At 46.4% G+C, this 27,274-nt stretch overlaps 1 protein-coding gene across 3 annotated transcripts in view; it reads left to right on the plus strand.

Moving 5' to 3' along the window:
- GATA4 (GATA binding protein 4) overlaps positions 1-27,274 on the plus strand; it is a 48,021-nt gene that overhangs the window by 12,434 nt on the left and 8,313 nt on the right. Inside the window, exons 2-3 of one of the 3 annotated variants that reach the window (XM_030879190.2) lie at positions 23,488-23,657; positions 24,682-24,807. In XM_030879190.2, coding sequence (XP_030735050.1) covers positions 23,488-23,657; positions 24,682-24,807 — 296 coding nt within the window. Of the gene's footprint in view, positions 1-23,487; positions 23,658-24,681; positions 24,808-27,274 lie in introns of those variants that run through there. The other 2 variants (XM_030879189.2, XM_060300054.1) reach the window with 2 other exon arrangements.

Raw genomic sequence — 27,274 nt, forward strand, 5'->3', positions numbered from 1 at the left:
TCTCAGTGATTCTGCCCGTAAAGGTGAGGTATAAAGGGCCAGGAGTGGCCTGAATAGGAATACAGATAATTACAGGGGAAAATACTGTTTATGCAGGTGTGCAAAGCCGGATGCCACAGCACCTCCCTCCCAGGAGGGTTAGAGGTGAAGATTAAGACTTTAAGTTCAATTCCTGCCTTTTAAACAAGTTTTTAAGAATATGTTAAATTTCAATCATATGCAAAAGTAGCGAGTGTCTACTCATCCCCCAGCTTCAACTCTCGGCCAGCTGTATTTCATCTGTATCCGCCCCCCCGCCCCCCCGCATTCCCCTACACTAGGTTATTTTGAAGGAAGTTCCAGACAACTTATCATTTTATCTCTAAATACTTGTCTGTATCTCTAAAAGATATAAGGACACTTTAAAAAAAATACAGGACCAGTATCACTCTGATACAGTTAACCACCACTCCTTAATATCATTAAATATCCAATCAGTGTTCAAATTTCCCATTTGTCTAATTTTCTTTAACAATTTGTTCAAATTGGGATCTAAATAAGGTCCATACGTTGCCTCTGTTGATGTCTCTTAAGTTTCTTTTAACCTATAGTTCCCCTTTTACTCTCTCTTCTTTTTCCAGCAGTATGTTTGCTAAAGAAACTAGGCATTTCCTGTAGGTTTCCCACAGCCTGGATTTTGTTGATTGCGTTTCCCTCATTTAACATGTTCCTCTGTCCCCTGTTTTTCGTGTAAATCTGTGATTGGAAAAATAGGCTAGGTAATGTTCAGCAGCCATGGACGGTCATTACCTAGATCTGTTATTTCATCAGGGGTTGCAAACGGTCGCATTCTAACGCTCTCACTCCTTCTTCATTTATTAGCTGATACACGTCTATAACAGTAAAAAAAATTTTTTTTTTAGTTTATCAAATATTTGTTTACCCTGAGATACAGTTTGTATAGGAAAGGCAGGATAAATGCTGGCTTCTTTCACTTTACTCTTCAGTGTTCAAAATCGTGAATTAGTTCCCTAGCATCCTTCCAAGATTACCAGTGAAATAAAAACTTTTTAGTATCATTAAGAACTCATGGATTTAAACAGATATGATGTGTTTTATCCCATGTCCTTATTATCCTGATTGATGTTCACATTGTCCCATCTTTTGCCAGTGGAAACTTGTCCAAATTGGCTCCTGAGTTCTTTTGACAAAATCTTGGTTTGATCCTTTCCTGCTTTCCATACTACAAAATGTTCCAAGCTCTTATACATTTTCTCCTCCCAGACCTGGGTTTGGCTATCTCTCCAGGAAAGCCTGACTCCTTTTAGTGAGAAATGGCATTTGGACACCACTCTTAGAGTTGGCTCCGCTAGTTGTGCTTTTTGCTGTTGGGTTAGTCATTCCGTATAGAGAGTTAGGAAATACTTCCCCCGTCCACCTGAAGATAAGATAAAATACATCATGTGTGGATGCTAATACTTCCAATTCAAATTTAGGACTGAAAGACTTTCACTTCCCTTTATGCATCCTTTTTTTTTAACTGTCGTAAAATATACACAACATAAAATTGACGATTTTAACAAGTTTTTCAGTGTCACTTCAGTTGGCATTAAGTGCATGTACATTTTTGTGCCTCCGTCACCACCATCTGTCTCCAGAACGTTTTCGTCTCCCCCCCCCACCCCCCGCCACCGCCCAGTGAAACTCTGTATCCATTTCCTCCTCTCAGCCTCTGGCAGCCACCATTCTCTTTTCCGTCTCTAGGAATTTGACTATTCCAGTTACCTCATGTAAGTGGAATCATACAGTGTTTGTCCTTTTGTGTCTGGATTATTTCACTTAGCATCTGTCCGCAGGGTTCATCCGTGTTGTGGCCTGTGTCAGAATCTCCTTCCTTTTAAAGACTGAATACTATTCCGTTGTACGGATAGAACACATTTTGTTTATTCAGTCATCTGTTCACGGACACTTAGGTGGCTTCTGCCTTTTGGCTATTGTGAATTGTGCTGTTTGGACACCTGTGTCCCAATATCTGTTCGAGTCCCTGCTTTCATTTCTTTTGGGAATATACCCAGAAGTGGAGTTGCTGGATCGTGTGGTAATTGTGTGTGGTTTGGAGGTACCACCATGCCGTTTTCCATGGCGACTGCACCATTTTACATCTTTAAATCTTCTCATCCACACCAAGAATCTTCATCCTCAAAAACCCCAACATAATTCCTCGTTTGCTTTATGCCGTAACATCCGTAAGAGTCTGAGGAGACCCGTACCGACGCTAACCTTGACACTCGGTTACTGAAACCTGTTCTGTCTGTTTGGTCCTTCCTTGCCTTTTGGCTCCGGATTTACCTCCAGTGTTTCCAGCTCTTGGCTTTGGGCTCCTCTGCAACTACACGAGCTGGTTGCTTACGGCAACTCGCCCTATCTCCTGCTTCTTGATGCAGTGCTGCACCCCAGAGGACCACCTTGGGCATCTGGCACGTCATCCGCCACATCTTAGACCTTTTCCCAGTGCTCCAGCGGCCTGGTTGTCCTTTAGGGACCGGCAGGGTTGACACAGTGGGGCCGGTTGTGGAGGAGTTTAGGACTTTATGAATAGAGGCAAACGTAATTGAAGCAATAAATTGGGAATACATACACACAGAGGTGTGTGTGTGTGTGTGTGTGTGTGTGGGAGAGAGAGAGAGAGAGGGAGGGAGGGAGGCTGGCATGGAGACAGAAGGCCTCTGGTTCAGTTAGAGGCTGTCAGAGGCTTTCTCTAGCCTGAATAATGAGTGAGTGATGGCAGAGGACATGGAAGGAAAGGCCTGAGACGTTACCAGGCCAGACTGTTGCAGGAAAGGCATGGGTGAAGACAGTGGTATGTCAGCTTCCATGCGCCCCTCATCCCCCAGTTTACATGGGCTGGGGGTGGTCATCCCCCAGTCGCTGGCCCGGAGGTGGCATCTGAGTTTGCTTCCCTTCTCTGGGAATCTGAACTGTTCTTCCACCACGCCGCCCTTCCACTTAGCTGATAATCTCCCGGTGGGAGTGGGGGTGAGAAAGAGGGGATACACGGTAGCAAAGGGGATACTGGATCGAGGTAGGAATCCTGGATTTGAGGCCTCACATCCCTGACCTGTTGTGTGGACCAGGCCAATGTCACTTCTTCCCTTGTCTGGGATTCCACTTCCCCATCAGGAACACACCCCCCTTACCCCCAGTACCTTGATTTGCTGCACTGAAAAAGTCTGGAGGAACTTGTGAATAGGGAGTTGAGTAAACTGTTAGGTAGAATTTCTCACCCGCACGTCCCCATTTAAGGCCTGGGGAATCAGAGGCATCACTTCCCCCTTTGCCTGGTAGCCTCCGACTGCTGGGACAGCCCGGAAAATGCCTGGCCTCTCTCAGCGAGGCCACCAAGGAGAGCTGGCAGGCTCTTATTTGACTGCTTTCCTGTGGAGAGCAGGGCAAATTCTGCTGTATTCCAGAGAATCCCTGGGTTTTACTGCTTAGCTTGGAGAGTCCTGGCCTTTGATGCCAAGGCCAAGATGGTGGGAGCTTCTGAGCTCAGCTCTGAACTCCAGAGGCCAGGCTGCCTGCTGTCTGTCCTGGGGAGGAAACGCCTTGGCAAGCCACCTGGGATCTGATGGTCTCATTTCTCCTTCTACCCTAGTCATTCCACAGTGGCTTTTTCATGCACACAACTTTGGTCTCTTCTTCTCACTCACCTGCCTGTGGAAGAACCAGAAGCAAACAAGGAAGAATCAAAGAGATCAGGTTCACACTGCCTCTTGGTAGCCAAGAGGGAGCAGAGGTGGCTCTTGTCGTGAATGCAAGAGAGCTGGGGTGGGCTCGTCTCTCCAGGCAGCCTTTGACTCACCTACAGGCAGAATCCCCGAGAATCGTACACAGCCAGCGTTCTCACCGTTTCCATGGTGCTGTCCTTTTATTTGGATTATAGTTCTTCTAGATTGAAAGTGTTTCCAGGGCAAGAATTATACCTCACTCAGTTTGGAGTCCAGGATACGATTACATGGTAAATACTAAGTAAACGTTCATTATCTGAAAAGATAAAATCAGGAATTCATCACAAAGTATATGGCCCCTCCGGCTCATATATTCATACCTGCAGTCCGGGTCCACTGAGACTGGCTGGGAGGAGGGAACCATCCTTGTAAAAGGAACCTGAGGGGGAGGGGTCCAGGGACGAGCATGGCCCCATCATGATCAGTTTTACAGGGAGAGGGATCTGGTGGGACTGGGGGGTGGGGAGGGGAGGATATTGAAGAGCTGTTAGAATCATGCTCAGGCAGCCCAAACCTAGGAGGTGGCGGGAGAGGGGAGAGCAGAGAAGACTCTAGTGATATGTCCTCAAAGGTAACAGCAAGGAAACAGGGCACCTAGGGGTGGGACAACGTATTGGACATGGTGGGCCAGAGGCATGGGGGAGGGACAGGCAGGTGGGATGTCCAGGAGGCAGGTAGCCGGGGCTGGAGTCTGGGATCATCACTCTGTTTGAAGCCATGAGACCAGGAGAGATCCCCCAGGGTCGTGGGGACAGTGACGGGGGGCTGGGGGGGCAGTGCTGGCCTCCAGCAGAGGTGGGAGGGGTAACAGGTAAGAGATGCCTGACAAGAGGAGCTAAGAAAGGAAGCTGAAAAAATCGACAGTTACGTGCCCTCCATTTTCACCTCGCAAAACCCACCTGAGCTCATTCTTTGATCCTGTGATGCTCTGCTGAGCCCTCATGGTGCCCCCTTGGGCTTCCTAAGGCCCCCTCCCCCTGCCACCAAGCCTTCACATCCTATCAGAATTCTGGCCCTGGAGCCCGTCTCCCCCTGCCAGTGTATGGAGACTTGCAGAATTTCACTCATCAAGTTTGTCCTTTCCAACCCGTTGAGTGCCCGAATCCACTCTTTTCCCTCCTCCTCGCTGTGAATAGATTCCTTGAGATCCTTCTTAGAGAGCCTCTTAAGGCACCAGGGAGAGTTTTGTGTATACGGGTAACCGCCTCTCAAACTCATCATAACAAACGGGCTCAGGAACTCAAAGATTCTCTGTAGAAACAAACTCTCCCGTCAGACTCTGTTTAAAGGGCATAAGTGCCTGTTGATTTGGGAGGCTGGTCTCTGCCTGCCTGAAGTGCTTCACAGAAGTGACAAGACACTCTCCTTCAGGGAATGTTGATATTAAGTTTCCTGCCCTGTGTAAACACATCTCCAGGAATAGCATTAATAAAGGGGACCCTTTTCCCAAGACAAAGCAGAAGGGGCGGTGGGGGGCGTGGTGGAGAAGGACCAGGAGGACGGATCTGCCTGGCCGGGGAGAGCTGGCCGAGCGCACCATCTGACCAGCTGTTCTCGGTGAAGGCAGAGCCCGTTAGCTGGGCTGGTTTTCGTCATAGTCACAACTCTTTCTTATATATCTTGTTGGGACGTACATCTTTTTACTGTTTGGTAGGTGATGACGGGGCGACGGAAGAGGCTTGTGGTGGAGGGAGCGAGTCTGGAGTCAGACATCCGATTTAAAACTCCAGCTTTATTACCCATTGCAGTGTTCCCCACTTTTCACGTCCGTAAAATTGAATAGAAGCCACTTCATAGGGTCATGGTGAGTAACTGGAATAATGTTCATAATGCCTGGTACCTGACACGCGGTAAGCATCCTTAAGTGTTAGTCACGGGTCACCTGTTAGTAAATGTTCACTGTTATCATTAAACAGATATTATTTCAAACAGGATTTTTTGGCTCCACTAATGAAAGGTTAGGTTGCCAGGTGGAATTAAATGAGGGTTTTGTATTTGTTCGAAGTGGCCTTCTTTCTCAGTATTAGTCTACATTTAGGGACATAGACCCCATATCCAACTTAATGTCTGTAATTTCTTCTATATACGGGGGGGGGGGGGGACACATGGCCATAAGGCTAATGGGGCTTATAAGACACCTGAAGAGTGACTTTTGTCATAGCTTTGGAATGTTTTTTTAAATCCTTCCAAGGAAGGTGGAGCCAGTTGTCTGCCTCCAGCGAGAGCTGAACAAAAGGGAAAAAATGAAGAAACCACTTAGAAAGGAAGAAGGGTTGTGTGGTGTGTCTGTGGGGGGTATGTGTCCTGAGGAGGCCCGGCTGGGGTCTGTCGCTGGGAGTCTGACAGTAAATGAGAACCCCTTCCGCCTTGAGCTGCTTCGGTGGGGTCTTCCCTGGGGTCCAAGTCCAGCACCACTTGGTTAACATCATCATGGAGGATTCAGGGAATTGTGTGTGCTGAGGCCACCGCACACGTGCCTGAACAGCTCTGTTGAGGCTGGGCTACTTGGGCAGTCTTCCTTCCCTCGGGATCTTGCCGCCACAGGATTTTCCTTTTGTCTTGGCTCTTCTGAAGTTGCTGCTACCTCTGAGTTTCTTTCTGGAAGACAGAGCCGTAGGAAGACCCTGCCATGAGGAATCTCCCCAGCTGGGCCAGCAAACCGGAGCCGTAGTGGTCGAGATCTCACTGATTTATTCGGCTGTTCAGTGCACAGCTCTGCATTTGTTCCTGATTTTTAGCTTTTGTTTGTTTGTTTGTTTTGTAAAGATGAATAAATAATTGATTTAAAAGGGAGAGACACAGTGGCCAAAAGGTGGAAGCAACCCAAGTGTCCATAGACAGATGAGTGGATACACAGAACATGGTGTGTATATGTACAATGTGGGGATTCTGACACAGGCTACAGCACGGATGAATCTTGAGAACATTATGCTGAGTGAAATAAGCCAAAAAACTGTGCATGATTCCACTTACATGAGGGACCTAGAGTGGTCAGAGTCATAGAGACAGAATGGTGGTTGCCAGGGGCTGAGGGGAGAGGGGAGTAGTTATTTAATGGGCACAGAGTTTCAGTTTAGCAAGATGAAAAGAGTTCTGGAGATGGGTTGTACAACAATATGAAAATACTTATCACTACTGAATTGTACACTTAAAACAGTTAAATGGTAATTTTATGTTTTGTGTATTTTACCTCGATTAAAAATAAAAAACAGAAAGAGAGACCGTGTAAAAGCTTAGCAAGTCCCCAACACTGCATACTATTTGCCTCCACAAAGGTGTAAGCAGTATTAATCTAAGAGTTGGTGGTACTATCTCTTCTGAACTTGTTCTCTAAGATTGCTTTTCTGTAGCAGCTTCACACTTTTCCTGAGATGTCTGCCAAGTTTGTGAAAGTTGTAAAAGGACAGGTTGAACTACTAGACCTTTGTCATCAAAAACGGTCCAGGAGCGCCGGGATTCAGCTGCTGCGCTTCAGGTGGGAGAAAGAAGGGCTGAGAGCTGGGCGCTGTGTGGCCCCCAGTGTGGAGAAACTCCACATCTTTATATGTAATTTGTAAATGTCTGCTTGGCCTCAGAGTTCTGAGACTAGAGTGAAAAAAGGGGAAAGAAAATAAAACTAACCCCATAAACAAGGTATAAATTATACCCTGATCTCCATGTGTTTGTAACTTGGTTTAGGAACAAAATATAGTTTGGAAGAAAAGAATGAAGTCATACCAAGAGATGTAAATGACACTCCAAGACAAGGATACGAACAGGCAATTGAAGATCAATGTGATAAATTGCCGAATAAACCCATGGAAGCATCGGGTTAGTCTAGGAAGGCTCGCGACAAGAAGAGGAAGAGCAGGTGCTAGGATGTGAGAAGGATGCTTGTACAGTGAAGAAGCAGGGGCTTCCCTGGTGGTGCAGTGGTTGAGAGTCCACCTGCCGATGCAGGGGACGTGGGTTCGTGCCCTGGTCCGGGAAGATCCCACATGCCGCAGAGCGGCTGGGCCCGTGAGCCATGGCCGCTGAGCCTGCGTGTCTGGAGCCTGTGGTCTGCAACAGGAGAGGCCACAACGGAGAGAGGCCTGCGTACCGCAAAAAACAGTGAAGAAGCGGGTAGAGACTTTCTGGGGAAGATAGCAGAGTAAAGTATGCCTTCTCCCCTTCCTCCCTGAATACTGATAAATCAGATGAAAAGAACCCTCAGAATACAGTAAGAAGTTCATCTCCAGTGAAACTAGGAAAATTCCCTCAACTACAGAAATACTCTCAAATATAATGGAAATTCAAACCACATCAAGGGGAAGACTTGGAAAGCTGATCCGTACCTCTCAGATTTCCAGCCCATGTAAACCTACCTGGTGAGAAAATAGATGAGATGGGAAAGGAAGAGCCAATGTTTTCATTATCTGCAGATGAAATAGTCAACTTTGGTAAACAAATATGTAAGATCACTATGGAGAAAGCTATAAAATTTAAAAGACATATTTTAAAAAGACATGGATAAGTGGGAAAAGATACTATGTTCTCGGATTGGAAAACTTAGCAGTATTCTTTCTTCCAAATTCCCCCCCACCAAAACAAAATCTATAAATTTAATGCAGTCCCAGCAAACATCCCAACAGGCTTTCTTAAATACAACTTGTCAAGCTGATTATAAAATTTATGTGGAAGAGTTATTGTGCAAGAATAGCCAAGATCGTTTTTATAAAGAAAACGTAAGAAGGGAGAACTTTTGCTATCAGAAATCAAAACAAGTGAAAATAAACAGGTACTGGCAGAAATTAAGGCAATGATCTTCATTACAGCCCTGCTGTATGTAGTAGTGAAAAATTACTTGCTGAAATACAGCCAAGGCATTAGGAAAGGGGAAGCTATGGTACAAAAAGACTGTCATTAAATGATGTACCCTTTCCGATATCAAAGTACAGCTAAACAACTGTGGGAATTATGGATTAGAACATAAATGTTTTATACCTTTACAGTGTAAAACTAATAAATCCTTTTAAAAGAGTGAGATAGATCTGTACTGATATGGGAAAATATCCAACTACATGAGTTTCCATGAAGAAACTAAACTGCAGAAGAGTCTGTGTGCTATGATCCCATTTGCATTCAGGGCAGATGGTACTGTTCTTCCAGGTGTCCCTTCCCGGGGCAGAATTATATCCCCCAACCCTGATAACATAGGCTTGCCTATGAGACTTGCTTTGATCAGTGACATGTAACTAGAAGTCACTTGTGCAGATTCCAAACACAGCTGTAAGAGTCATTATGTAGTTCTGACATGACTTTTTGCCTCTGCCATGAGGCTTGTATGACCCAGACAGAGGTTGCACCTTCAGCCTGGGTCTTGGAGTGAAGCACACACATATAACAGAACTGCAGCCAACTTGCAACTGACATGTAATGTGAACAGCAGAAAATAAATCTTTAATATAGTAAGCCACTGAGATTCTGGGATTGTTTGTTACAGCATAACCTAGCAAAAGCTGTCTGATACATTGTTAAACAGCACCAAAACCAAACATAAGTGTTTTCTGAATATATATATTTTTTCTCTTTAATTCATCTTTATCTGTTACAAGTTTTAAAGCAGAATGTGACTTGAGCACTGCATTCCAATTCACAAAACTTGGCTCTGAGTTACTTTTCAAGGACTTTACAACATGTCTAGGTAAGCTTATAATTTTGCTGCTCTAAACAGTACTTTTCTTTGGAAAACAAGTCCAGTGGATAGTTACTCCCATCAAGTTGGTTCAGTTTAACGTACTAATTTCTAGAAGCCTGGCACATGCAGTCAATAACTACAGGGGATGGAAGGTTTTGAACATGTCTATAACGTGCCTAATATATCGTAGAGATATGTACAAGGATGCCTGTTGCAGCATTTGTTACAGCAAAAATTGAAAACTACCTGAATATACATCAATAATGAAATTGACAAACTAAACATGATATGTGAATATAATGGAAAACGATAAAGCAACTCAAATAAAGTAGCTCCACATGTATCAACATAATTAAAACGCAGAAGCATATTAATATGAAAAATAAAACTTAAGGATACAAATCATGTTATTTCTATGAAGTTTAAAACATGCAAAAAAATTATATATTGCTTTTAAAAAAGTATGCACATATATTACCAGAGTAAAAACATTCACGTGAATGATAAACCTATTCAAGATAGAGGTTTTTTCCTACTGAGGGAAGGAGGAGATGGGGATCATGGGATGGATACACAGAAGTCAACTATCTGCAGTGCTTTATTTCTTTGAAAAATCAGAAGAAAATATGGTAAAATGTTAAGATTTAACAAAGCTAGGTGCTGGCTTCAGGAGTCTTTTAATATTCTTTTCTTCTCAATTACTGAAATATTCCATGTTTTTTAAAAAGTAAATTTGTAAACATAATGTACAGTGTGAGGGCATTCATGTAAATTTAAATTTATACAAAGCCATACTTATAATGTTCAGAGGTACGTATATATGTGTGTAAGAGTATAAAAATGAATTGGAAGAATATACACTAAATTCAAAATAGTGGTTGGTTAAGAGATGCTGATAGGGAATAAAAGGGATTGTTAGTTTTGGTACTTTTCTGTAATTCTAAATTTCTAAAAATGAAAATTATAATTAATAACAGAAAATGTCTAGAAATAGAAAATTTGTTAGCCACCGTTGCCTCTGAGGAGTGGGATAATGGTAATTGTGGAGACTTTTATTTTTCATGTGACATCTTTCTGTACTGTTTGAATTCTTTTTTTTTTAACATCTTTATTGGAGTATTTGAATTCTTATAGCAGTTATGATGTATACAATTTAAACATAAATTAGGGGGAAATAAATAAATATATATATGAGAAGAGTTACAATGTAGTGCCAAGTTAGATGATTCAAAAAGTAGGGAGCTAGAAATCATCTTTTCCAAATATTTTATTTTTGAGTTGCGGAGACCAGCGCAAGAGAGGTAACATTAGTGTTGCTGAACATTTTGGCCTCCAGTTGCTTCTGGAATTTTTTCTCATTACTCCCAGCCTTTAAATCTGGTAAATGTAGTTTGTGATATTGAAGCAAAGACTGGACCCCGTTGACATCATAGGCAGAGAGTCCTGAGAAACACTCCTGCAGCTATACTTCTGCGCCCTCTAGTGGTTGGAGGACTTTCCTCAAGGCCACCGTGAGTAGATATAGATATGTCCAGGGGGATTTGGGAAGAGTCTGGTTCATCCTTTCACCCAATCAGCTGCTCTTCGCTGTCTTTTTATGTCAAGCTTCCTAAATAAGATTCTCTTTGAAGAAATGGATCTGCAGCTTAAAAAAAACAAGTGACATCAAAATCACTGGTGCAGAGTCATTTATACATTTGATCTGATACTAATCTGGATAATTTTAGAACTAGGAAGGGCCTCGATAGGTGGTCTGACACCCCCATTTTACAAAGAAGATCCTGGTCATAGGCAGGTACAGCGAATGCTGCCTGGGTCCATCGCTAGGGAGGGACACCGTCGCCTGGCCCTGCTGTAAGCGATCTTCATCCTTATTTTTTGTTTTGTTTTACGTCAAGTGAACTCAAAGCTAAACAGAGCCCTCCTGACTCTCCTCAGAATCACATTTCATGCGAAAAGCTTGCAGGGTAACTAGGTGGATTAGCAGGAGAAGAAGATATAAAGTGCTGGTGATTGAGTTTAACCTTAGTTTGATTAAATAATCCTCAAGAAAGCCCCAGAGGGGGAAATAGTCCCGTGTACACAGTTCTACACCGTAGCGCTGCTCCCCTTCTAGAAGGCGTAAATCTCCCCTGAAATGCCTCCCTAGCATTCAGAGCAATAAAGAGGTCACATTATATCTCCATAAATCTCCCCGGCTGGCTGGCTGGCTGCTGCCATTCCAGGAGGTGAAAGGAAAGTTGTTTCCTTTTGACAGCCACTGGGCTGGAAGGAAAAGCCTTTTCCCTCCAGACCCATTGTCTTGATCCCTGAGGGAGCTGGTCTGCCAATTTGTTCAGTATTTCCTTTCCCTCCTGCCAGCTTGTCACAAGCTTAAAGAGGGGTTGCAGAGTCAAACGGGCCCAGACTGCCTCGGTATAAGTCTCCGCCTATGGCCCTGATAAAGGGCCTGGCGATAGCTCCCTCTCAGTCTTCCTAATTAATAAAAGGAACAAGGTCTAAACAAGCAGTGTGCATGGGTGTAACTGAGCGTTAGAAGCCAAGCCAGATCCGCCGGGGTCTGGGGCCTAAGCCTGCCGAGAAGGCAAGGCCGGGGGGCCCTTGGGACAGGAACCAGGGTGCTCTGAGAGATGACAGCGGGTCGGTTAGACTGAGAACCCGCTTGGAAAATGGTGGGAGATAAGATGCTCTTGTGGGAAATCAAAAAAGGGAAACTTCCCTGCTCTAAATGAAACCTATTACTGCATGAAACAGTGACGATGCTAGTCAGGGCATGTTCATTTACTTCATTACTTTATTTAACCTATAAAAGAATTATTTATTGTAATTAGGAAGTAAATTAGCATAGTTCAGTATTCAAAATGTTCACAAGAACATACAGTGAACAGTATCCCTGAGCTACCAGGTTACAGTCTCCCTGGAAGCAAGTCATTATTATCAGTTTCTTGTCTATCCTCCTAGAGGTATTTTTACTGTGCATACAAATCAATCTGTGTATAGATGCCTACCTCTTCTTTTTTAAGAGAGTGTCATATACCCTGTTCTGTACCTTCTAATATTTCACAGTATATTTTGGAAAGAATTCCATATCAGTGTGTAAAAGATTTTCATTCTTTATGGCTACACAGTGCACCCTGAGTTGACAGTAGTTCCATATTGATGAACATATAAGTTGTTTTCCCAGTCCTCTGCCACTGCGGAAACGAATGCCACATTGAGTATCCCCATACGTCAGCCATTTTACGCAAGCGCCAGTGCATCTGCAGGATAAATTCCTGGAAGTGGAATTTCTAGATCAAGTGTGCAAGTGTTTATACTCTTCCTGAGATATTGTCATGTTGCCCATCTCCCTAGCCCCAGGCAGTACCATGTCCTGCTCTCCATCAATATCTGCCTGCTTGTTTCCCCACACCCCCCTCCCAGGGCACAATTAGGTAACTGAGGCAGGCTGGCAGGAGGCCTGGACTCCAAGGAGCCAGAAGCAGTGCCGGACTTTGTCCACAGCAAGATGGGCAGGCAGCTTCTCATTAGCTTGTCATACATCCCCACACTTTCTGGTCGTGCCCCCTGTGGAAAGGACCCTCGTCTTTCCCTCTGTGGGGTGGGAAGAACAGTCTGTGCCATAGTGGATACCTGAGCCCAGAGAGGGCCACCTTTGTGGGAGGGGAGGCACCTGGGCCCACAGTGGAGAAGACACTTTGTCACTGGAATGAGAGGATCATGGGAAACTGAAGAAATGAAGTAGACATCTCTCTAATCCCTCGACTCCTAGGCAGAGATGCTTTTGAAAAGTAAATTAAAAATTGTATTAGTGTTTGGGATTCACAGATACACACTGGTATATGTGGAAAAAAATGGTATTAGTTATTTTGTAACAGCCTTATTAATATGCATTATGCAAGTAATATGTAATTTACATTCTGTAAAGTTCACTCATTTAAAGTGTGCAATTCAGTGGATTTTAGTATATTCACAGAGTTGTGCATCCGTCTCACAATCAACTTGAGAACATTTTCATCGCTCCAAGAAGAACCCTGAACCTATTAACAGTCACTCCCATTCCCTCTCCCCCAGCCCCTGGCAACCGCTAACCGACTTTCTGTCCCTGTGTATTTGCCCATTCTGGGCATTTCGTATGAATGGAACCACACATTCAGTGGTCTTTTGTGACCAGCTTCTTTCACGGTACATGATATTATTTTTAACCATCCATTTCCCCCGAGCTCAGGGCTTTTGCATTGCTGTTCCCTCTGCCTCTAGCCCTGTTCCCCAAATACAGAGATGCTTATTTAATTAGCTGCTGATTTAATGAATTTGAGCTGTGTTATAGGAAGAGAAAATCTAAACATAGTCCATGTAATTGTCATTTTAAAAATCAACTCAAATTTTCATATTTTTTTTACTGCAGCTTAGTTTTCTTACTCATTCCCCTATCAGTGGAGATTTGGGTTGTTTCCAGTGTTTTGCCATGAACATCTTTTTTTTTTTTAAATAAAGTTATTTATTTTATTTACATTTTATTTTTTGGCTGCATTGGCTCTTCGTTGCTGCGTGCAGGCGAGCAGGGGCCACTCTTCATTGCGGTGCGCGGGCTTCTCATTGCGGTGGCTTCTCTTGTTGGGGAGCACAGGCTCTAGGCACGTGGGCTTCAGTAGTTGTGGCACGTAGGCTCAGTAGTTGTGGCTCGCGGGCTCTAGAGCACAGGCTCCGTAGTTGTGGCGCATGGGCTTAGTTGCTCCATGGCATGTGGGATCTTCCCGGACCAGGGCTCGAACCTGTGTCCCCTGCATTGGCAGGCGGATTCTTAACCACTGTGCCACCAGGGAAGCCCTGCCATGAACATCTTAAAAATAAATATTTCTCTCTTCCTCTGTCTCTCTGTGTGGTGGTGATGGGGTCCTTTTAATGTATACTAATGAATTATTAGAGCAGTTTTATCACTAGCAAGTGTGGGCTGGTTTTTAATGCATCACGGAGCACTCTTCCACATCCATCCATCTGTATATATAATTATATGTACACATATTCTGTCAGCCGAATTATGATGTTTGTCCAGGAACATGCATCTTAGTGGCCAGGCAGGCAGGCCAGGGGCAGAGCCTTCAGATTGACACCATCCTGCTGCTGCCTCGTTAGAGGCTTTAGGATGCTGATTTGTTGAAATCCGATCGGTCAAAATGCACTGAGTTTCTGCTGTGTGCTGAGCACTGCAGATGGAGTGACCCAGCCTGAGAGCAGCGTGGTGCTCGCAGGGCAAAGATCAGGTCACGAAATGTTCTAGAAGCTTAAGTGAGTGACTCACCATCTCTGGACCTTGGTTTCTTCCACTGCACGTCCACGGAGTCACCCAAACACCTCTTCTAGTTTTTCGAGACTGCGTGCTTGCCCTCCCAGAAGCCTTAGAGCCATCACAAGGCGACCAGGATGAGGGGCTGTTCAGAACTTACCAGGCCCAGAAAAGGAAGGGTAGGGTTTGGGCTCGGTACCCAGAGTCCGGGAAGTAGCAAACATTTTCAATGACTGGTGGCCACTCAGGGATCCCGTGGCTGTAGCCGAGCCGAAGGCTGAACCCAGCCTGAACCCAGGGAGCTGGGAGATGTCAGTGACCAACTAGAGAACCCAGCATTTAGAGCGGTTTTCGGCACCCCTTTCCTTGCATTCTGCATGCACCCTGCCTGGGAGGTGGTGGCACTGGGGAGAAACGAGTGTGCAGGGGACCACGGGGGAGTAAGCGTGTCAGGGTGGTAGGTCTCATACCTGGAGTTCGGCCGCAAGTGGCCATACGTCTGATTTTAAGCCTCTTGTCCCAGAATAATTGGTATTAAGCACCTTTCCCTCAGAAGCGTGCCATTCTGGATGATGAGGTGTGTGGCATCCAAGCCAGCCCGAGGGGTGTTAGAAAGGAGGAGAGCCGGTGGTCCCGGGTTTAAGAGGGTGGAGGCTACAGGACAGGGTGTCTGCTGAACGCAGCAGCCTATAGAGAGACCCTGGCTAGTCTTCACTCAACGTCCCGCAGGGTTCTTCCCCGGGCCCCTCGGGGAAGACTCCAGGCAGCTCATCCACTGGGTAGAAATGGACAGGAGGGAGCCCACAGAGGACGAGGAGACCACTGGGCAAAACAGTGTTCGTAAAAACACTTATTGTTAGAAGGACAAACTATCGACGTTAGCAAGAGTTTTACAATAGAAATTACAACACAACACAATCTTTGAGTGTTTCCTGCTCAGTTCATTTGCCTACTTTGAAGACGGTCTCCCAGCCCGTGGATCACAGGTGGGAAGGGCCACAGTGACCCTCTCCTGGGAGTCTTCGGGTGTTTAACTTCCAGATCTGGCAAACGAAGTCACATTCTCAGAACCTAACACCACAGAATTCTAAATAGCCGCGTGGCAGTCTGTATCCATCATGGGCTTAACTTTGCACAATGCAGGAGGCTCAGGGCGTCATGGTCACTGAGGGTCAACTGGGAATTCTAAAGCACCGAGAAATTTCTCCTGGGCCGGTGACTGACCCATCTGTCATGGGGAAATTTTTACACTGTAATTATATCCCTACATGTGGGGATTCTTGTTGTTGTTGTTGTTGGGGGTAGGAATTTGTTTATTTATTTATTTATTTTTGCTGTGTTGGGTCTTCGTTTCTGTGCGAGGGCTTTCTCTAGTTGCGGCGAGCGGGGGCCGCTCTTCATCGCGGTATGCGGGCCTCACTGTTGCAGCCTCTCTTGTTGCGGAGCACAGGCTCCAGACGCGCAGGCTCAGCAGTTGTGGCTCACGGGCCTAGTTGCTCTGCGGCATGTGGGACCCTCCCAGACCAGGGCTCGAACCCGTGTCCCCTGCATTGGCAGGTGGATTCTCAGCCACTGCGCCACCAGGGAAGCCCATGTGGGGATTCTTGAAGGCCACAAAGATGCAGGCTAGGAGGCATTTCCCGAGCTGGTGCGCTGGAGAGCACTGAAACACACGTGCCCTGAGACGCTTCTGTTATCAGGTGAGCTGGGTAAACAGGGCATACCTGCGTCCTGGACTTCCTGTGGTCCTCGTCACTAACATGCCATGTTGCGACCCTAGACTGTCTTTCACTTACTGATTTTCGAACTGTTCGCGTTGATACTGTCTGCTGCTGGGAAGAGAATTTAGTCCCTGACAGGATGGTCAAGCCATCTATCTGCCGGCAGGAGCTGGTGGGACTCTGGGCCCACGGTTAAGAGGCTGCCCAGTCAGTCTGGGTTGAAATCCCAGCTGCTCTATTTCCTGGGCAAGACCTAACTTCTCTGAACCCCAGTGACATTCCTCTTTCCGGGCCTCCCTCCCACTCTGCCCCTGCTGTGCACACAGACCAGGTAGGAGTGAAGGTAGATACTTGGGAGCCTGTAGATCTTCAAGGGAGGAGCAGGTGGTCCACAGAATGGAAAGATAGAGGCTTGGCTCTTCCCACAGCTCCTTCAGTGACAGGCATTGGCTGCCCAGTGAAGTCTTCTCCTCATGTTTCTCTGTGTGATGTGTAATTTTTCTTAGCTTATTAGGGGGTATTAACTCTTGGGAATATGCTGTAAATATTTTCCTCCAGTCTGTCATAGCAAGAGTTGTTCTTCAACCTCTTCTTTCTTTCCCTCCCTCCCCTTTTCTCTTTCTCTTTCTCTCTTTCTCCCTTCCTTCCTCCCTCCCTTCCTCTCTCTCCCTTTCTTTCTCTTTCTTTCTTTCTTTCCTCCTTCCATCCTTCCTTCCTTCCTTCCTTCCTTCCTTCCTTCCTTCCTTCCTTCCTTCCTCTCTCTCTCTCCCTCCCTCCCTCCCTCTCTATCTCTTTCTCTCTCCCTCTTTCTCTCTCTCTCTCTCTCCATCCCTCCCTGTTTTTGGTGCTTTTGTTCCTTCCTTTCAGAATGTCCTTGCTTCTTTGTGATTTTTTTTTTTTTTAACCTGACTCATTCTTTAACTCTCACCTCAAGCCTGAAGCCAGGGTCCTAGGTAAATGCTGGAGGGGGGTGTGTGTGTGTGTTTCTGTGTGTGTGTGTTGGAGGTTGTGGTGGAAATCTATTTCCAGTACAATTACAGTATTCACCCGGAGAAAAGTTTAAAGGTCTCTCATATTATTCCGTGGCTATCCAGAAATGTAGTGTGCTAAATGTTTCATATAGATTATACTCAGCTTCCTTGTTTGTAAGTTTCTAAAGCTGTCTGCCCCTCGTGGATCGGGTTGGGATGTAGTGGATGCTTTCTGTGAACCCCAGCGTTTTGTTCTGGGCGCTCAGAGGCAGGGCCCCCGGCTCCGGCTCCGGCTCCGCAGGGCAGCTCCAGCCCAGCCCAGCAGGAACCGCTTCTATTCGGCAGGAGCTTCCAAAGTAGGTGCTCTAATCCCGCCAGCCAGACGTTGCCTGAGCTGTGTCCGCCCTCCCCGCCGCAGCAGCCTGTCACAGGCTGGGCCTGACGAAGCCCAGAATTCTGAAGCCTCAGGAGCTGCCCCAAAACCTCCGGGTTTGTTTGCTTTTCACCAGGCGCCAGCCCCTGGGACAGAGCCGGGCCTGTCAGGAAATCCAGGCACAATCTCTGCTGAACTTTGGATGGGACTCGGGGCTGGGGTTCAGCATGGGACGTCTGGGTGGGGCTGGGGACTTTGTTCCTGAAGCCCCTTTGGCTCCGGGAGGTCTCCGGGGCGGCCCCTCCCCTCTCTTTGCCGGCCTTAATTTGCAGCACTGAGTCGCTACCCTGGGCATGGGTAATTTCCGTTGTGTTTGTGTGTCTTCCCTCCGCAGATCGCAGAGAGATCTAGGATGGCTGAGGATGTGCTGCTGGGGGGAGGGGGGGCCGGGTAGTGATGCAGTCCAGACGTCATTGCAGTTTGTCACATTTTATGTAATTATTTGCTTTGAGTTATGCATCCCCAGCTAGACGGAAACAACTTTGGGCAGAGATTTTTGCCCCAACTTTACCTAGTATACCTCTATGTCCAGCACGTGCTACAGAGGCAGGTAGAGCAGACACACACGGCAAATGTTTGGGCTCCCCACCAGAAACCAGATGGACTCAGCACCTGAGGGGTGAGGGAGAGGAGGGTCTCTCCCACCCGGGCTCGGGCTCAAGACCCAGCTCCCCTAGCAAGTGGAAGCCCCTCCAAAGAGGGAGGGTGTGACGGACACCCCTGTGGTGGAGCTCAGCGCAGAGCCAGGCTCTGTGGCTCTGACCCAGCGGCTGGCACACGCATGGCCCCATCCCTCAGCCTGAGCTCTCTCTCCAGCAGTCGGGAGACAAACCAGCTTTGGGGCCGCGCCCAGTGGGTGTTGCCAACTGCTATCCCGGCCTCTGAGTCCTCTTCCTCCTCCCCTCCACCTCCCCTCTTTCCTCTCCTGGCGTTCTTCCTCCCAGCCCTGACTCGCCTGCTGGCCTGTGGGTGGGTTCCCCGAGATGGATGACTCGCCTGCTGGCCTGTGGGTGGGTTCCCCGAGATGGATGAAGCCGGGCATGAGAGGTCAGGTCCCTACCCGTGATTGCGTCAGCTCTCCGTGGGGAAGTCAGGGTGGGATCCTTCAACCTCCTGGCCCCCATTTTTCTTTCAGGCACTTGGATGGGAGTAGTCTGCCTTAGTTCCTAGGACTATCGGTACTAAATTAGATGCCGAAGAAATCAGGCTGGGTTTGTTCCCCTCTTTAAAAAGAGTTTTTTTAAGTGGGGCATGGATGGAAGTGAGGAGTTAGACCCCCATTCTTGGGGTGAGGGCACAATTCATTTTCTCCTTTTGGTTGCTAAAATGATCATGAATTAATATTTCCCATGAGCAGAGCCCCGAGACCAGTCAACCTGCCTGCAAGTTCATTCCCTGCCCACAAGTCTCAAACTGGACCAAGTCTGAGAGTGATAGACAATTTACAATTCTGAGAAAAGGTCAGATTCCCAAATCTCCTGGCTCTTTTATCTGTCCCTCCCCCAATATCCAGGCACCAAGGTTCTCCCTGGTTGTCCCTACTCCGTCCCAAACCCTCCAACCCTGACAATAACCTATCATTGTTATCTCATTTGGTGTTTGCAAAGCACTTAACAACCATTGTTGTGAGTTTTTCCTCTTATTTACAAAGTACTTTACAACTATTATTACGAGTCTTTCCTCTGAATGTGGGGTAAAGCTGACCCACTTCCGAGAGCTGGATTCCCACTGCCTTCTAAGTGGTTGGTCCAGTTCCCGTGATGCCCAGCACTGGGTGGGTGGGGCTTTCGTAATTCAAGGCCATGGCTGTGCCCTTCCTTATTAGAAATCAGGCTGCTGCCCACTTGCCCTCGGGAAGTTCCACCCAGTGCATGTCTGATGAAGTGGTTATTAGCAAGGTTCACACCGTCAGATGATGGTGCTGGTTTGGGGCTCCCAGCCTGTCACCTCCCACTTCCCCCAGAGTGGGTGCTAAACAGCAGGGTTTGAACCTCTTTCTCTCCCTTCTTCAGTTCAAGGGGGGAAATATATGTATGTGTCAGATGTAAGAGAGCAAAACAGTCCCTTCCCCCAGAGTGTACTGGGAGCTGCTTGAGGTGATCAAAATTTTTTTTTTGTTTCATTCTTATTTTTTTTTTCACATTTTAAAAAGTAAGCAATTATAACATTACAGAACGGTGTTTTAAAAAATGAAAAGTCCAGGGACTTCCCTGGTGGCACAGTGGTTAAGAATCCACCTGCCAAAGCAGGGGATACGGGTTCGAGCCCTGGTCCGGGAAGATCCCACATGCTGCGGAGCAACTAAGCCCATGCGCCACAACTACTGAGCCCACGTGCCACAACTACTGAAGCCCACGTGCCTAGAGCCTGTGCTCCGCAACAAGAGAAGCCACCGCAATGAGAAACCCGTGCACTGCAACGAAGACCCAACGCAGCCAAAAATAATTGAGTAAATTTAAAAAATAAAAAAATTAAAAAAAAATTAAAAGTCTGTACAATTTGATTAGCCTAATAGAAGCCCCTTCCTGGTAGTCTCAGCTGCCATCACAGTGTATTTGGTGTTTTGCGTGATGCATTTTTCATTTAACATGGGAGGTAGGCATTTTTCTTTATTGTTAGGTTGTCTTTGTCATCATCATTTACAATTATGTAACGTTCCATTGAGTGGGTTGGATGGCAAGATTTTCTGGTAGAAGATATGGAAACTTTGCCCATTTGGAGGTGTGGTGGGTTGTAAGGAGACGTGGTGCACCTGAGGGATGCTTTTAGGAAGCACGGCCTTCACCTCCCCATCCTTCCTTTGGCTGCTGTTGTAACACCTGACTCTTCAATCTGGGACTGCACTTCCTACCCTAGGCAAGAAGTCTCTGCCCCCGTAATGCCCACCTTGTTTAAGATATGTGGCCCAAATGAATTCAGTAATATTTACTCCTTATTGATACTCTGACCCGATCTGCCCAACCAGGTCATTAGCATTCTGAGCTCCTGTGACATCTATCAGAGTGCTGAAAGAGCAGATGCTCAGTAAGTATTTGTCGGTGACAAATACACACTTGCCAACCTCCAGTGCCTTCCCCCAGCCTGTAAAATGGTTGCTTGACTGTGTAACCCATTCTGTGTGGCAAGAAGGCATTTCTAAGGCGAGCCTCGGTGCTGGGTTCTCAAGGTAGTCAGGCCAGTAACCAGTAGAGAGACCAGGACTGCTAGGGAGGCTCCTGGGCTGAGATCCTGTCCTGGGTGTAAAACAATAAATATGAAGAGAAAAGGGAATCTCCCCTCCAGAAAAGCGGAATGGATGGAGAAAGACCCTCTCCCTGTGCAGCCTTCTTTAGATGAACTGGAACATAGGAAAGAGGTTGGTTTGCTTATCTTTAAAAGGAAAAGAGTGTGAATCTTCATCGGTGAGAGGCACGTTCTGAAATATTTATGAGTGAAATGACAGAATGTCTGGGATTTTCTTCAAAAGAAATCAGGATGGGGGAAAGTGGGTGGAGGAGGTGTACCTGAGACAAGATTGGCCACAAATTGTTGGAAGCTGGATGGTGATTAAATAAGCGCTCATTTTCCTATTTGGGCCACTTTTTAATATGTTTAAATTTTTTCATTGTTAAAAAAAAAAATAGACTAATTGGGTTGTGCTCTGTTTGGACTGGAAAGGTAATGTAAAAAGCCCTCCGTCGTGATTTAGACAGGAATGCAGAGGATCAATTTAGGGGCTGTAGCGCCATCTAGTGTTGATTGCAAACACTCTACAAAATGAGGACATTGCCAGCGCCCCTCCTTGGTCTGAGGGCCTTGTGTGAGCTCCCCTGGCCTTTCCAGTCCCCTCACTGGAAGGCTGAGCCGAGGGAGCAGGGCCGCCGGGCAAGGGCAGGTGGAGGGTGACATGCAGGTTGTTCACTCCACGCCTCCCCCCGGGTTTGGGGAAGCAAGCCGGGAACAGGAGTCATCGTGTCATGTGCGGCTCTCAAGGCAGGTGACCTTGCTGGAGGGTTCTCAGTGTGACCCAGGTGCAAAAATAGCCTCTCTTGTGACCGATGTGTGCTCAGCTCCCCGGCCTGAGCAAACAGCCCCTCACACCTGCACACTGTTTACTCATAGTTACTTGTTTGCAGGTGCAAATGACTGTTTGTGTACCCAGAGTTGAGGAGAGGGCCTCCACCATCCTCTTCTCCAGCCCGAGTTCCCTCAGAGCAGGTAGCGAGGCCACAGAACTAGCAGAATGTGCGGCCTTAAACCCCAGGGTAAGGGGCTAGGCTGATGGAGGGAGAGCTCTTACCCTCCTCCCCAAGTCTGCCCCCTGAACTAGAGAAAAATCCACTTTTGCCTCTGGTAGTAGGACAAGAACAATCTGAACACCAGGGTGGCTGTATTTAGGGACAGAAAATTTAGAAAGGATATAAAAATGTTCAAAATAGGAAGCATTTTGTATACATGGAGTCAGAGAGACTTCTGGAAGTTCTGAGCCAGACTTTATGTAGATCACAAGGAATAAGGAAACTGGCCCAGCCTGTCTCAGCAGGATGACTGAAATGGCCACGAGTGAGATGAGTCAATTGTTAAATTCTATAGACATGGAAGACAAAGGGGATGGGGAGGGAGGGGCCTGTGAGTGAGTGCAGGGAAATGGCAGGGATGGCCACGTTCCTGTGGACGGGTTCCACTCTAAAACACCATTGCTCATAATATGCACCTTTATTTTATGTTCCAATAAGCAAGAAAAATGTCAAGCTATGACACAGCATATCATACAGATACATTGAAATGAGAAAAATGAGTTACAGCCTTTTTCTGCAGGAAAGTTTGAAAATTTCAAGAACTTTCAGAAAAAGATAGTCCCTCTGGCTCAGTAATTCTGCGTCTAGGGGGAGTATCCTAAGGAATAAGCAGAAATGCTAAGATTAGTTTTCAAAATGAGCGGTGTCTACAAAAGTCAGAAACTGGCTAAGTAGAAGTCCAATGAGAATAAAGGATGGTGCAGTACTAGCATGGGATAATATACACTAAAATACGTTTTTAAAGAATTTCTAATGTGGGAAAACGCTTTGTTACGAAGTGAAAAAACGGGCTCAAAATGATACAGCTTGACCTCAAGTAGACAAAAATATGTCAATATATAAAATGTTGCAAAGGATCTAACAGAACAAGATGTTAATAACATGGTGATCTTTGAGTTACAGGATTATGTATGATTCCTATATTTTTTTACACATCCCAGCATTTAATTTTCCCGAAGTAAATATTTATTATATTTTTATTGAAAAGGAAATGGAATCTCAATTTTGAAAGGGAAAAAAGAGAGAAAGAAGGTCTTGAGTGGAACTCAGTGTTAGGTGAAACCCCGCCCCCGCCAGGCTCTGAAGAGAGAAATCCAGGCGCTCGTGGTCTCTGCCACACTCTGTTCCCTTTCTCGTGACCAGGGAGAGCCTGCTGTGTCTGGGATGCCGGGGGTAAGGTCCACTTGCTAGGACAGCCCTCTGAGCCGGTTCCCAAGGCTTAGGGCCAAGCGAGGAAAAGCCAGGCAGCCCAAAGCGATCCGTCTTCCACTCCTTGCAAGGAGAGGGCATTATTTCCTTGGTGTCTAGATTCTCCACTGTGAGATTTCTGGCATAAACAGAGAACTAATCCTCTGTATTGTTTCCCACCCAGTAGATATGTTTGACGACTTCTCGGAAGGCAGAGAGTGTGTCAACTGCGGGGCCATGTCCACCCCGCTGTGGCGGCGGGATGGGACGGGACACTACCTGTGCAACGCCTGCGGCCTCTACCACAAGATGAACGGCATCAACCGGCCCCTCATCAAGCCCCAGCGCCGCCTGGTAAGCCAGTGCCGCGCGCCCAGCAGCCAGGCTTCTCTCCTTCTGTCAGCTCCTGGCTTCAGGGCTCGGCCTTGGTGGGAAATTCCTGGTTTTGAGTTTGGGGCTTCAAGTCATGTTTCAGAGAAGGTGCAGGTTTAAGGGCTGGATGAGTGGCAAATAGTAATTTCTTACGCCTTCAGAGTTGGCTTGAGCTACGAGGATGGTCCAGGCCATTTAGTTCAACCCCTTAATTATGCAGAAATGAACAGTGAGGCTCAGAAAAACTAATGGCCTTGCCCATGGCCACTTAGACACTGAGTCTCCCCTCAGGGACCAGAGTCCAGACTTCCTGCTCCCCGACCCAGCGTGGTCTGGTGTATCGCCTATGTTCACATCAACTCCACAAGGAAGGCTAATTCATCCTTTCTGTGTTGTGACTTACCCTGTTTTCAGTTGATCCGTTGATAAACCCAAAGACCAGGGAGATTATGTGGGGCATGCTGGGCCCTGTGGCTGGGGAAGAGTTGGAACCAAGTTTTTGTCTCCTAGTTTCCTGGTCTTTTCTACTAAACTTTGATTTTGACCAATTTGAACTAGCTTTCCACAGATATTAGGGAAAGAAGAACAGAGGGGATAAACCCTGGTGCTTCCCTTTCTTGAGGTCAGTCTTTGAAGACACTCGGACACAGTAATTCCTCACCCCCACTCACTCCCGGCCCCTGAGGCCCGGATTCGTTCTACTTTGGGGAGAAGCTTTTCTGCCTACAGCGTGCAGGGCTTGCTGGGCTTTTCCCTGACGCGAGTGACTGATAATGTTGCTGACGCCGCAGTTATGACCAGGATCTGCCATCCCCTGCAGCACAGCCCTTTTGCTCCCACGCCCCCAGGAGAGGCTTAGGGACGCGGCATCCGAGCATCCGGTGCAGTGGCTGGTCTGAGACTCTCACACAGCCGCGCCCCACACTTGCTGCCGGTGAAGCGAGATGCTGCGGCACCTGCCGTGTCCTTGTCCTTGGACCTGAAGGGTCTGTCTCCTGTGTTGCAGTCCGCCTCCCGCCGAGTGGGCCTCTCCTGCGCGAACTGCCAGACTACCACCACCACTCTGTGGCGCCGCAACGCCGAGGGCGAGCCCGTGTGCAACGCCTGCGGCCTCTACATGAAGCTCCACGGCGTAAGCGTCCCCCGACCGTGTCCCGCGCTTTCCTCCACCGCTCGGGTCTCACCCCTCTTCCTCCCTGCAGATCATAATTCATTTTCTCCTTCTTAACAAAGAAATGTAGATCTGGAAGGGACCTTAGAGACTGTCGTAGTGCGTTAGGGTTGCTATAGCAATACCATAGACTGGGCGGCTTAAACAATAGCAATTAACCTCCATGGTTCTAGAGGCTGGAGCTCCGAGATCAGAGGCCAGCAGGGTTGAGGGAGGACCCCTGTCCAGTGGCAGACTTCTCTCACTGTGTCCTCGCTTGGTGGAAGGGGCAAAGGAGCACTGTGGGGTCTCTATTATAAGGGCACTAATCCCATTCATGAAGGCTCCACCCTCATGACCTCATCACCTCCCAAAGGCCCCACTTCCTAATACCATCACCTTGCATGTTAGGTTTGTGCACATATGAATTTGAGAGGGACACAGACATTCAGACCATAACAGAGACATTGCTATGGAACATCATTTCCATCTTTAACATTACATAAGTCTAATTCCCATTTCACAGTTGAAGAGACTAAAAAATAGTCTATATGTGTGGTAGTTTGATATATAACAAAGGTAACAATTCAATGGATAAGGGATAGCTTTTTAAGAATGACTGTATTGACATAATCTGGAAAACAAAAAGAAAACTTGACCTCTACCTCCTACCAAAAGCAAAAACAAACTTGGATGTATTAAACATATGAAACGTAAAACATCTTTAAATAGAGACAAGAAAAATGCTAGAAGAAAATGTAGAGGGGGAGTATTTATATAACCTTAAGGGTGGGAGGAGACGTTTTCTTCAGCACGTTTTCAAAACTCTTAAGCCATAAAAGAAAAATTAGATATATTTGATTGTATAACATTCATATTAGTGTATGGAAAAAGATACCCCAAGAAAGTAAAACCAATATACACATACATGAGAAAAAGGATTAATATTTCCAGAACACAGAGAGCTTCTACAAGCCTCTTTTTTTTCTGGCCACACGGCTTGTGGGTCTTAGTTCCCCAACCAGGGATCGAACTCGGGCCGTTGGCAGTGAAAGTGCAGAGTCTTAACCACTGGACCGCCAGGGAATTACCAAAGCTCTTTATGTTCTAATTTGGAACAATCTCCATTACATAGTGCTTAAAAACGAAGTCCGCGCAGAACACTGTACATAGCATGGTTCCAGTTTTATAAAGAAAGAGGGAGAACATAATTTATATGTAGTTGCTTATATATACATTGAACACTTTTGGACGGATGAATACACATACATATGTATATAGATATGTACATGTGCACACATGTTTGAGAACTTTTTAAAATGTAAGAAACAGGCTGTTATTCCAGTTGCCTCATGGGCAGAGGATTGATAGTAGTAAGATGGGAGGGGTTGTTATTAACTTAATCTCATGCATCTTTTCATGTTTTCTTGTTATAATGAGCTTAAAAATGTCTAAAAATAGAGAAAGCCCACGCACAGCAGCAAAGAGCCAACACAGCCAAAAAAAAAAAAAGTCTAAAAATATAGTTAAGAATACTCATAAGAAAACATATGGACCCTTGAACAATGCAGGGGGTGGGGGTGCCAACCTTCTGCACTCAAAAATCCATTTCTAACCTATAGTCTGCCCTACGTGTACATGATTTCTCCTTACCTGTGGTTCCACATGTGCAGAGTCAACCAACCACGGATCATGTAGTGCTGTAGTATTTACTATTGAAAAAATATCCACATTTAAGTGGACCCATGCAGTTCAAACCCATGTTGTTCAAGGGTCAACTTTTGTAAGACGTGTATACAAGGATACTTGTTGAATCATTGTAATAATGAAAATGGAGGAAAAAAACCTTTGGGAGGAAAATGGTTAAAGAAACTATTGTTCTTCAATAGGGGAACGATAAAAGGAACTGATAGAGGAATATTATGCAGGTATTAAAAGGATTGTGTCTGTAAAAAATTAGAAATAGAATTACTATATGATACAGCAATCTATTTCTGGTATAGATCCAAAAAGAATTGAAAGCAGAATCTCGAACAAACATCTGTATGCTCATGTTCACAGCAGCATTATTCGCAATAGCCAAAAGGTGGAAGCAACCCATGTGTCCATTGATGGATGGATGGATAAGCAAAATGTGGTCTACACATACGATGGGATATTATTCAGCCTTCAAAAGGAAGGAAGTTCTGGGCTTCCCTGGTGGCGCAGTGGTTGAGAGTCCACCTCCCGATGCAGGGGACACAGGTTCGTGCCCCGGTCCGGGAAGATCCCACATGCCGCGGAGCGGCTGGGCCCGTGAGCCATGGCCGCTGAGCCTGCGCGTCCCAACGGGAGAGGCCACGACAGTGAGAGGCCCGCGTACCGCAAAAAAAAAAAAAAAAAAAAAAAAAGGAAGGAAGTTCTGACACAGGCTACAACATGCATAGACCTTGAGGACATGGTGCTAAAT

Source organism: Globicephala melas, chromosome 6 (genome assembly GCF_963455315.2).
Source record: "Globicephala melas chromosome 6, mGloMel1.2, whole genome shotgun sequence".
NCBI classification, from domain to species: Eukaryota; Metazoa; Chordata; class Mammalia; order Artiodactyla; family Delphinidae; genus Globicephala; species Globicephala melas.